At 41.4% G+C, this 12,223-nt stretch overlaps 1 protein-coding gene across 1 annotated transcript in view; it reads right to left on the bottom strand.

The window, feature by feature from the left end:
• The window catches only part of LOC136883396 (uncharacterized), a 211,088-nt gene that overhangs the window by 20,085 nt on the left and 178,780 nt on the right, over nucleotides 1–12,223 (bottom strand). Inside the window, exons 8-10 of the mRNA XM_068229590.1 lie at nucleotides 11,939–12,048; nucleotides 6,982–7,099; nucleotides 6,533–6,930 (exon numbers count right to left, since the gene is read on the bottom strand). Coding sequence (XP_068085691.1) covers nucleotides 6,533–6,930; nucleotides 6,982–7,099; nucleotides 11,939–12,048 — 626 coding nt within the window. The remainder of the gene's footprint in view (nucleotides 1–6,532; nucleotides 6,931–6,981; nucleotides 7,100–11,938; nucleotides 12,049–12,223) is intronic.

Raw genomic sequence — 12,223 nt, 5'->3', positions numbered from 1 at the left:
ATTGCAACAATGTATAAAAATATGAAAACCGAGCAAGTAGCCGTGCAGTTAGGGTCGCGCAGCTGTGAGCTTGCATTCGGGAGATAGTGGGTTCGAACCCCACTGTCGGCTGCCTTAAAGATGGTTTTCCGTGGTTTCCCATTTTCACACCAGGCAAATGCTGGGGCTGTACTTTAATTCAGGCCACGGCCGCTTCCTTCCCATTCCTAGCCCTTCCTTGTGCCATCGTCGCCGTAAGACCTATCTGTGTCGGTGCGACGTAAAGCAACTAGCAAGAAAAAAAGCAAAAGAAATTAAATGAAACAACTTCACCGGCAGATAAGCACATGAAGTGCTTTGCAGGCGTACATAATTCCAACATAATGTATAGGCCTAATATCCTACTACAAATTTGCGAATGTATTTCAGATAAGTTATAAATAAATAAAATTCAGATATCTAGAATGTGTGATCACATCTGACGGAAAATTTATGAGAGAAGTAAACTCCGGAATTGCACAGCAGAAAGAAGCTTTCTCGAGAAAGAAAAGAAAGATATGTCCACTAACATCTACAGTCATCGGCATTGAGATACGAAAGCACTTCGTGAAAGCTTTTGAATGGATTGTTGTAAACTGTGGGACTGAAACATAGGCCATGAAAAAACGTGTAAGTACTGAAACTCAAGGCCTTTGAGATGTGGTGCTGACATCAACTGCTGATAATACTTTGGACTGATAGATTCACAGACGAGAACGTCGTCAAGAGAAGAAATGAGACACACACCTTAGTAGAAAGCTTAGGGTGGGGACCTACACACTTGAACATAGGAAAATGGGGGTGTATTTAACTTGTTTAACCGCAGCAATAGAAATGAATACTAAAAGGAAATTTAGTATAACGTTATTCCTTAATAATATGCTTACATGTTTAGAAACTTATGCCATTATATATAATTCATTATTCAAAACGGCGCTGTATCATAGCCATTGTCTTGCAGTTTCCCTGATAATTTACAAACAAGTGAATATTTTTAATTATTATTTTCTCATTATGTAATGTTATAGCTACAACATATTCCGGAAATCAGTGACTTCCAACAAAAACAAATACTTTTATCATGCTAAAAACATTTCTTAACAAACAAACTAGGGTATAGTTCTATCAAACAAAACCAAAAAAAAAAAAAAGAATTTGAAAATCACTTCCGTCCTAAATGCAGTTCGTGAAAAACGGCCTGAAATCGCTTGGTTTTTACTCGTTTTCTTTTTGATTCAAATTCTATCCAAATTAACTTATTTACATAATTATTTCTGAGGCATTTTTTGATGTTTTGAAAAAATGTCCAAACTCCGCATTGACTCACGTTAGCGCTCGTAGTGGTAGAAAACGGTAAATTGCTAATCTGATCGACGGGATAATCATGATTAAGACAAGGATTGTAATTTTTAGGAATAAATAAAGTATATATTATCATACTTTATTTTATTGTATTCACCTAAAAAAAATCGTAGTTCATATCTCCCCACGATGTTTTTCACATTGAGTCGCTTGCCTGAAAGTTTTACAACCCAAGCAATGAAACTAGGTCAATAATTCTAGTAAATCTTCTTCTCCCTCCAGTATTCGGGAGATAGTAGGTTCGAACCCCACTGTCGGCAGCCCTGAAAATGGTTTTCCGTGGTTTCCCCATTTTCACAGCAGGCAAATGCTGGGGCTGTACCTTAATTAAGGCCACGGCCGCATCCTTCCCACTCCTAGCCCTTTCCTGTCCCATCATCGCCATAAGACCTATCTGTGTCGGTGCGACGTAAAGCAACTAGCAAAAAAAGAAACTTCTCCCTCTTCTCTATGAAGTATACATGCATGCTACATTTCATCTTAATATCTTTAAAACTTTCTTAGATATCAGGAAACGGTTCTGAAAAACGAAAGTTATGGTATACGAGCAACAAACTTACTCGGGTGACGGGGCTTCACGTTCTTGGTCCTAACTCCTAATATATTAGAGATATTAACAAAAGCGTGCATTGTTATAAAGAGAAAAATTCAATTTTAAAGGAAAATTTTTAAAATCTCATTTTTCGTCCGTTAAAGGGAAGAATTAGCTTCCTTTCCCACTTGATTTGTCATTCTGGCTGGTGCGCCGCCCTGTTTGAGGGGAAAATGGAAGATAGATGGAGCGTAGGAAGACCTAGAGTGTAATTTAGAGACAATATTAAAGACAATCTCACCTCTTGCCACTTGAAGGTGCTGGCCAGAGAAAGGAGAGACTCGGAAGACATGCATGTTACCCACCAACCTTAGGGTTGAGGAGAATGTGTCATAAACGTAATCTCGCACAATAATGGTGATTTTGGCTATGATTATGGCTATGATAATTGCAATGTTTCTAGAAAATAGAACTCAGAGAATTAGAGTAGGCGAAGCTCTATCTGTCCCTGTAATAATTAAGAGGGAAATTTCTCAGCGCAGTATTATTGGACCTTTATGTTTTCTTATGTATGTCAATGATATGTGTAAAGAAGTGGAATCAGAGATAAGGCTTTTTTCAGACGATGTTATTCTGTACAAAGTAATAAATAAGTTACAAGATTGTGAGCAACTGCAAAATGACCTCGATAATGTTGTGAGGTGGACAGAAGGCAATGTATGATGATAAACGGGGTTAAAAGTCAGGTTGTGAGTTTCACAAATAGGAAAAATCCTCCCAGTTTTAATCACTGCATTGGTGGGTGTGAAAGTTCCTTTTGGGGATCATTGTAAGTACCTAGGTGTTAATATAACGAAAGATCTTCATTGGGATAATCACACAAATGTGATTCTACAGGGTACAGATATCTGCACATGGTTATGAGGGTATTTAGGGGTTGTAGTAAGGATGTTAAGGAGACGGATTTTAAGTCTCTGGTAAGAACCCAACTATAATATGGTTCCAGTGTATGGGACCCTCACCATGTTTACTTGATTCAAGAACTGGAAAAAATCAAAGAAATGCAGCTCGATTTTTTCCGGGTGATTTCCGACAAAAGAGTAGCGTTACAAAAATGTTGCAAAGTTTGGGCTGGGAAGACTTGGGAGAAAGGAGACGAGCTTGACTAAGTGGTATGTTCCGAGCTGTCAGTAGAGTGGTCGCGTGAAGTGGCATCAGTAGATGAATAAGTTTTAGTAGTGCTTTTAAAAGTAGAAAAGATCACAATATGAAGATAAAGTTGGAATTCAAGAGGACAAACTGGGGCAAATATTCGTATATAGGAAGCGGAGTTAAGGATTGGAGTAACTTACCAAGGGAGATGTTCAATAATTTTTCCGATTTCTTTGCGATCATTTAAGATAAGGCTAGGAAAACAACAGGTAGGGAATCTGTCACCTGGTCGACTCCCCTAAATGCAGATCAGTAATGATTGAGAATTATCCGAAAACCGAATGTCTTAAAATTCACCAGTTTGGTAGCAAGTGATGTCTATCGACTTCTTGTAAGTATGTTTTTTTTATTTTTCTCTTGCCAGAGGCCAGAATAACATTGAGTTTCTATCGGTCTTAGACAGAACTCTCCTCGTTTACTGTACTATTCAATTACAAATTGAATGTTGTACATCTCGTTCTCTCAAATTTGGGTATTGATGTTTTCTCCTTACTTGTGTGCTCTCGGAAATCATTTGTTTCTTCACAATCTCAGAGGTGCACCGGGTGCCTCAGACACATAACGCGCAATATACAGTGTCTGTCATATAAACTCAGACCGGACGCACACTGTTTGTACTCTGCGCTATGGCAGCTGCTTCACCCGAACAAACGTCGCGCGCGGCCGCCCTGCTTTAAGCGTGTATACAATCTGATATGAAATCTTACCTTATAAAAGATGCTGAAGTGTCGTCCTTCCTGGGTTATACAGGAATTGTATCCGGCAACCACATTCTGGCTGATGCGAGGAAGTTCTGCCACTGCAATATTTCTGACTTTATTTGTAGTAATTTTATTCAGTTCCTCCATTGTGTGAGGATTTGTTCGATACCGTTTTTCGTTCAGTTTACCCCACAAGTAAAAATTCGGAGAACGAGGGGTAGGGGGTGGGGGTCGGGAAGACCATTACTGATCACTCTGTCCGCAAACACTTCCCAGATCCTAAGAAGGGAATCTTCTGTTGTATGAGCAGAGGGCTGAATCTTGTTCAAACCACCCACGTGATGTTTCTTCCCCGTTAACTGGAGGAAGAATAGCGTCAAAATGTCATCTTGGTACCTCTCTGCATTTACTGTCATCTCGGAAAAAATAGGCACTAACAGCGCAATGAGTGACTTCATAAACACAATTAGGATTTTCTGCACACACCAGTAGTGCGAGTCATGACCGTTCACATGACCATTAAGAATAAACCAGAACTTTTACATACGAAAATACGGTGTGACAATGATAAAAGCTGAGATTGATATTGGCGACTGATGCTTGCAAGGTCTCTCATACTGCAGCCGCCGTAGTGTAGACTAAAAACACAGTGCGTTCGGCCTGGATTAATATGAGAGACCTTGTATTGGGTTGCCGGATATGTCAGGCGCATTAATATGCAAAGGAAAGCGAATGGAAAATCACAATTGGTATGAACTCTGTTACATGTTCCATCACCAAATATGTTCAAATTAATGTCAACTCTGTTCCCCACACAATTATACTCTTCTCATATTCTTGATAACGTTGCCGGTATGATACCTGCTGTTGCGCAAGGTAAGCCCTGTTTGCAGGCAATGATGAATACATTTGATCGCGCAAATAGAACCATGAAGTTAAAATGCATGGGGATTTAATCGGTCGAACTTTGAGGCCTACCCTGGTAAATGGAAACAGCAAGACACACTAGCATATATAAGTAAGTATTTTATGATATTAAAGTAATGATATAATTTATGCTCAGGAATGTGCTAGTAATTTTTTCAGTGATCTACACGCCCCTGATGATATTGTAAGTCCGTTTCTAGACCATTCGGTTAGCTGTCGATGTTCAAATTCTAGAAGCTGGGTTCAGATATCGGTGACTCCATACTAAATTGTCATGAAAATTGTTACTTGTACGTGTATGTGTTGGGTATTCAGCCTAAAGGCTGCTTTGGCCCTCCATAGCTCCGCTAACAGCTGTCATAAATAGCCTAGGCGTCACTGAAGAGGCGTACTAGGGAAATGAGAAGTGAGGTAGTTACCCGCTGCTTTCCTCATTGTTACTTGGGCAGTAGAATAACTAATGATGGCAGAAGTAAGGAGGACATACAATGCAGACTAGCACAAGCAAGAAAGGCCTTTTTTGAGAACAGAAATTTGCTCACTTCGAACATTGATATAGGAATTAGAAAGATGTTTTTAGAAAACTTACGTCTGGAGCGTGGCATTGTATGGAAGTAAAACATGAACGGTAACTAGCTCACAAAGAAGGAAAAAATAAGCTTTTGAAACGTGGTGTTACAGAAGAATGTAGAGCTAACCACGAATGAGGATATACTGAATCGAATTGTTGAGAGGAGATCAGTTTGGGTAAATTTGACCAGAGGAAGAGAGAGAATGATAGGAAACATCTTAAGGCACCCAGGACCTGTTCAGTTTGTGTTTAAGGGAAGTGTATGTGGTAAGAACTGTAGAGGCAGACCAAGGTATGAATATGGCAATCAGATTAAAGCGGATGTAGTAGTTACGTAGAAAAGAATAAGTTAGCACAAGGTAGGGCGGCATGGAGGGCTGCATCAAACCAGTCTGTGGACTGGTGACCAAAACAACAACAACAACAACATATTTCTTAAAGTGAGCGTATTCCTGCGAATCATTCAATACGTACGCTTTTAAAAACGTATTACTTACTTACCAATATTTCCCTTCACTCTCGTGAAAGGAGAGCTAACTTGCTATCGTGTAATAAATTCCCTTTCTCGTATTTCGTCTGCAAAAACGTTGAATACTGCACTCTCTTAACGGGAAGACTTTATCAAAGAGAGGATGAAGTAAAAGTTCACAGTTCAAAATTAAGAAATATGACATCAAGAGTTGTTTCAGAATAACGAAGAGTCTGTCGTTTAATAAATGTTGGTGCCAGTATCTCATATATATTAATCCTAATTAGCCAGATTTCCATTAATTTAAAGCTTTATCTTTACAAATCAACACAACAAGAATAAATATACACATATATTTATTTAGCGATATATTACAGGTGAGAAATATGAAGGATGCTGCGTGAATGTTGTGATGAAGTTGGTGGTGATGAGGACTAGTTGGACCCCAGTGGCCTCCTGATCAAGGACTGCCGAGGGCTTCCTGAGACGTCATGTGCGAGTGAATATCGACTGCTTCAGTATTCATGGCTGTCTAAACTGATGCCACTGCCATACCCATGGCCTCCTAGGCTGCTACTGCTTCCATATCCATAGCCGCTAAGACTGCTGTAACCATGGTCTCCCAGACTGAGGCTGCTACCGTATTCATGGCCTCCTAAGCTTAGACTGGTTCCATAAGAATCTCCAAGTCCACTTGAGTAGGATCCTCCGTAGCTGCTACCATAGTCGTGTCCCTTGACGTACACTGGTACGGGCTTCTTAACGATCACTGGATGTGGTACTGGTACTGGTACTGGTTTGTGAACAGGGACTGGGTATGGCTTGGGCACATGAACTGGGTATGGTGCTGGTACAGGTACCTTAACGGGCACATTTACTGGATAAGGCACCTTCTTCTCTACTGGGTAAGGTACTGGCTTCTCTACGGGAACTGGGTATGGTTTGGGTACATGAACTGGGTATGGCTTGTCTACGTGGACTGGTACGGGAACCTTGACAGGTACAGGGACATGTTTCTCGACAGGGACAGGATAGGGATGAGGAACAGGGACCTTGACTTCTTTAGTGATGGTGATGGCCTTGACGTGACTCTCATGGTGACCTTCTCCGTAACCTAGACTTCCTCCAAGGTCATATCCTTCACCGGCACTGAGATATTCATGACCTCCTCCCAGCTCCAAACCGTGACCGCCACTAAGTTCATAGCCTCCGCCGTACCCTAACCCGAACAGACCTCGCTTCTCAGTCTTGGAATTCTTCTTATCATCCTCGGCAGAACACAGCACACCCGTCACCAACAGCACCACCTGTAGGAAAAAAAATGACAATAATGAATACTGACACCACATTTTGAAGATGATTCCTTAAAACGCCAGATACCAAAATAATGCGATATGGAGATCGACAACGATTTCTCATCGCCATGTACGTATCCAAACCAAACCCCATGGCGCAACACTCACGAAGGCTCTTCGCCTGTCAAAAGACCATTGCTCATCCCGAAGGCCTGCAAATTGCGAGGTGCTGTGTGGTCAGCGTGACGAATCCATTCGGCCGTTTTTCTTGGTTTTCTAGACCGGGGCCGCCATCTTACTTTCAGATAGCTTTTCAACTGTGATCACGTAGGCAGAGTGGACCACGAACCAGCCCACAGATCCAGGTAAAATCCCTGGCCTGGCTGGAAACCGAACCCGGGACCTCCAGGTAAGAGGCAGCCACGCTACCCCTACACCACGGGGACGGCCTTTACGTATACTTGTATTTATTTTATTTATTTATTTATTTATTTATTTATTTATTTATTTATTTATTTATTTATTTATTTATTTATTTTCTTATTTATTTATTTATTTATTTATTTATTTATTTATTTATTTATTTAATCCGTTTACCATCCAAGCTCGGCCTATTTACCCCGGACTCAGCGAAGGATCCCCCTCTACCGCCTCAAGGGCAGTGCCCTGGAACATGAAACAGGTGGTCGGGGATACAACTGTGGAGGGGGACCAGTACCTTACCTAGGCGGCCTCACCTGCTATGCTGAACAGGGGGAAGGGAAGATTCGAAGGGATAGACATGGAAGAGGGAATGAAGCGACCATGGCCTTAAGTTAGGTACCGTCCCAGCATTTGCCTGCCGGAGAAGTGGGAAAACACGGGAAAACACTTAGAGGTTGGTTGAGGTGGGAGTCGAACGTCCCTCTACTTAGTTGTTCTCCCATGGCTGAGTGAACCCCGTTCCAGTCCTCGGACAACTTTACAAATTTCTGGCAGAGCCGGGAATCGAACCCGGGCCTCGGGTGGTGGCTGCTAATCACACTAATTACTTCACCACAGAGGCGTACTTATTTATATATACATGTTATAATTAAAGAAATGAAAGGTTGTTGGGGGGAAAATAACAGAGTCAAACAATTTCAAATTTATTACTGATTTCACTTCATGCGTCTACGTCAGTTACCGAACGACTTGGCTGTGCGGATAGGGGCGCACAGCTGTGAGTTCGCATTCGGGAGATGGTGGTTTCGAACCTCACTGTCGGCAGCCCTGAAGATGGTTTTCCCTGTTTTCCCATTTTAACGCCTTGCAAATGCTGGGGCTGTATCTTATTTAAGGGCACGGCCGTTTTCTTCCCACTCCTCTTTCCTGTGCCATCGTCACCATAAGACCTACCTTCGTCAGCTGTTCCGTCATTTGAAATCATTGCAGTGGAATACGTAACCCAATAGCTCCTTGTGTGGATAAATGGTAGAGTGTCGGTCTCCAGATCCCACGATAGCGGGTTCAAACCCGGCAGAGTTAGTCGGATTTTCGAAGGGCGGTAAAGGCCCACCCGACACTCCAAATTCGTTAAATAATCTCAGCCATAGACGCCACCCAAGAGAGATTCGATTTTCTCTGCCATCTAGTGGGCCTAGAGTAAAACGGAACGTCGAAATTGATGAGCAAGCAGCCAGATGGCGTCAAATTAAAATGCTTGTGAAATATTGCTTATCATAACGTAATAGAGATGAGAGAAGCATTGGAAGACCCCAGAAGATATGACTCCATGACATAAAGTTGTTGGCTGGAACACGCTGGTTTCAAGTGGCTCAAGACCGAAGACGATGGAAGCATATGGAAGAGGCCTATATCCAGCTGTGGATTGAAATAGGCTAGAAAAGAAGAAGAAGAGTAGAGATGACTGAAGAAACTACATACAATGCAAAAACCATGAGAGTCCTTCTTGCTCAGTAACAACCAGAGCCCGGATTTTTATGCATTAATTGGTTAGTTTGCAAACTTACAGAAGCGAGCAGCAAGTACAGTCTACTTTCACTACGATTATGCTCCGGGGTTTTCATAAATATTAGGGGTAAGGCCCATCAGAACCCCAATAATTTATCTTACTCTTCCTACATTATTGAAGAGCGGGTGGCCGACACTTTTTACTAAATTACAGTAGTTTGCAATCCAACCTGTTACTACATAAAAATCCGGGCTTTAAAGAACCAACACAGCCGATTTGTCGTCAAGAAAAGCTGAGTTTTATTATCGGCGTCATAGTCGCCCTATGCTTTTCTTACCCTTCACGATCAAGTCCTTCATTAAATGTTGCCACTGCATCAAGGGTATAAACATTGTCTTGTAAATCCGACTCCAGACGACATTGTTTACACTCTCGTTTGGAATATGTGTCCGTCCGTGCAGACATTTCTTCAGCAGATCAGGTTATGTTAAGTCCCTAAGAACTGCCTTTGTTCTATCCATCACAAAAAGAGTTAGACTGTGTGGATGGTTTTACTTTCTCCCAGTCATCAGACCACCGACTTCATTACAGAAGTGCTACATTTGAAATTGTAGAAATAACTCCGTCGATCAGGATGGCTACCAGCTGACTACTTTTCATGCATGAGCTATTTCAAATATATCATTCTAACACCGAGATTCAAAAGTTAACTTTATATTACAAATAAGAAAATTGACTTTGTGGCCCTAAATCTCCATGGATGTTGAACTGCCAAGATGAGTATTGACTAGCCAAATGGCCTTAAAATAGACTCACGTGGTCATTGTTACGACTAGGTTAGTTCTAATGAAGGCATTTTTGATTGAACTTAAAATAAACATCATGCCAGGATAAGTAAGAAGATAATTCTATAATGGAATTAGATGTTACCCAGCGAACCTTAGGCTAATGATGGTCCATGGAAAGTGGACAGATGATAAAAGAGAATTTAGTCTCGTTGTTTGAAGAACTACTTGCACTGATAGTAGCCAGTGTCACAAACTGAAAGAAGTGATCTATCATGGTTAGTGATATAACGATCGTAATTACGTAGAAGACCATTGTTTTGCTCAAGAAATTCTCTGGCCTTACAACTTACCAGAAACTTCATGTTGCTACGGGTAGAGAAAGCACACAACTCACTGCCATGTGCCAGTCTGGCCCCAGTTTTATACTCTGCACTCATTGGTTTCTCCTCAATTTCCCCCCTCTGAAGGCCTACCTTAATTAAAAGACCAGCAAAACCGGACTTCCTATTAATTTAGCACCCACTGAAGTTACAGAATTTGGAGTGTTAAACAATCAAGAGAATATATGACTCAACATTAAGACTTCACTGGCGCTTTGAAGTTCATTATCAGTTACCTATTGTCAAATAATAATCCATGATTGCCGGTTCATATCCGACACAGGCACTCGGATTTTTTAAGGACGGATAAATTCAATTCGACGCCCTGTGCCGTAAGTTTTCGTCACGTAGAAATCTCTGATGACACAGTCGGTGTTTCGCTCTTTATTAATCCGCTTACTCTCCAGGGTTAGTTATTTCCCTCGGACTCAGCGAGGGATCCCACCACTACCACCTCAAGGGCAGTGTTCTGGAGCGTGAGACTTTGGGTCGCGAGTACAACTGGGAGGAGGACCAGTCCCTCGTCCAGGCGGCCTCATCTGCTATGCTGAACAGGGGCCTTGTGAGGGGATGGGAAGATTAGAAGGGATAGACAAGGAAAAGGGAAGGATGCGGATGTGGCCTTAAGTTAGGTACCATCCCGGCATTTACCTAGAGGAGAAGTGGGAAACCACGACGGAAAACCACTTCGAGGACAGCTGAGGTGGGAATCGAACCCACCTCTACCCAGTTGACCTCCCAGAACTAACCAGAACACGTTCCAGACCTCGTAACACTTTTAAAATTTTGTAGCAGAGTCGGGAATCGAACCCGGGTCTCTGGGGATGGCGGCTAATCACACGAACCACTACACCACAGAGGCGGACCAGTCACTGTTTACCAGACAAAATTAATTAAAACTCAGTCATAGTTCAAACATCAGAGATCCGGTTTATTCTGACATCTCGTAAAGTGAAACCCAACGTCTACATTGACATAAAATCAGCGTAAATTATGCCAAATTAGAATGGTAGCTGAGGTCGTATTGTTATTATTATTATTATTATTATTATTATTATTATTATTATTATTATTATTATTATTATTGGCACTAACAGGTTGTTTACGAAGATACACCTTATAGGACTTCCTGGTTATAGATAACGAGGAATTGTTTAGGAATGTGCTTCATATGAGAGAACTTCTTAAAAGGTGTAGACTAGTCTACAAGAAGACAAGGAGCATAGTTCGATTCCCGGCAGGGTCGGGAATTTTAACCATGATTGAGTTGGATGTATGTGTCATTTTCATCATCATTCACTCCTCATCAGGACGCGCAGGTCGCCTACGGGAGTCAAATCAAAAGATCTGCATCTGGCGAGCCTAACTTGTTCTCGGACACTCCCGGCAATAAAAGCCATACGCCATTTCATTTCATTTCATTTCATTTCATTTCATTTCATTTCATTTCATTTCATTTCATTACCGCGATGAACTCAAATTAACAGATATGGTTACTGTTTTGTTTCCGCAACTGTGGGTCACTACATTTATTGACACAGAATGCCGCTTAGTTGCGTTGATATGCTAAATCAACTTTCTTCTAGACATTCACAACAGTTGTAAAGGGACCTGGATGTCAGAAAATTACCAGAATTCTCATTCTTCAATTTTATCATAATGTAGAAGAAACATTCCGGGATAAGAATGCATATGCTTGCAACATACTTTGTTCCTCTCCAACTCTTCGTAATAACTCCTCATCACTTACCTGGTCGTCCCATTTCACTTGTTCTGTTTTCCTCCATACCCAGATTTCTAGGGCCTCCAATCTTCTCTCATCTTCCTTTCGCAATGTCCAAGTCTCTGCGCCGTACAGCGCTAGTCTCCAAATATAACAATTAACAAATCTTTGTTTAGTGGTCCAAAAAGTCATTTCGATTTTCTCTGAAAACCTTATTTTGCTATGGCAATTCTTTTCTATTTCTGACGTGCAATACATATCGTCTCTGATACAGTCTCAAAGGGGGTGGTTTTGCTGTGACCTACAAGAAAC

The sequence above is a fragment of the Anabrus simplex genome, chromosome 11 (assembly GCF_040414725.1).
Source record: "Anabrus simplex isolate iqAnaSimp1 chromosome 11, ASM4041472v1, whole genome shotgun sequence".
NCBI lineage: Eukaryota > Metazoa > Arthropoda > Insecta > Orthoptera > Tettigoniidae > Anabrus > Anabrus simplex.
The sequence above is the reverse complement of the archived record's forward strand: the minus strand, read 5'-3'. Positions and strand labels throughout refer to the sequence as shown.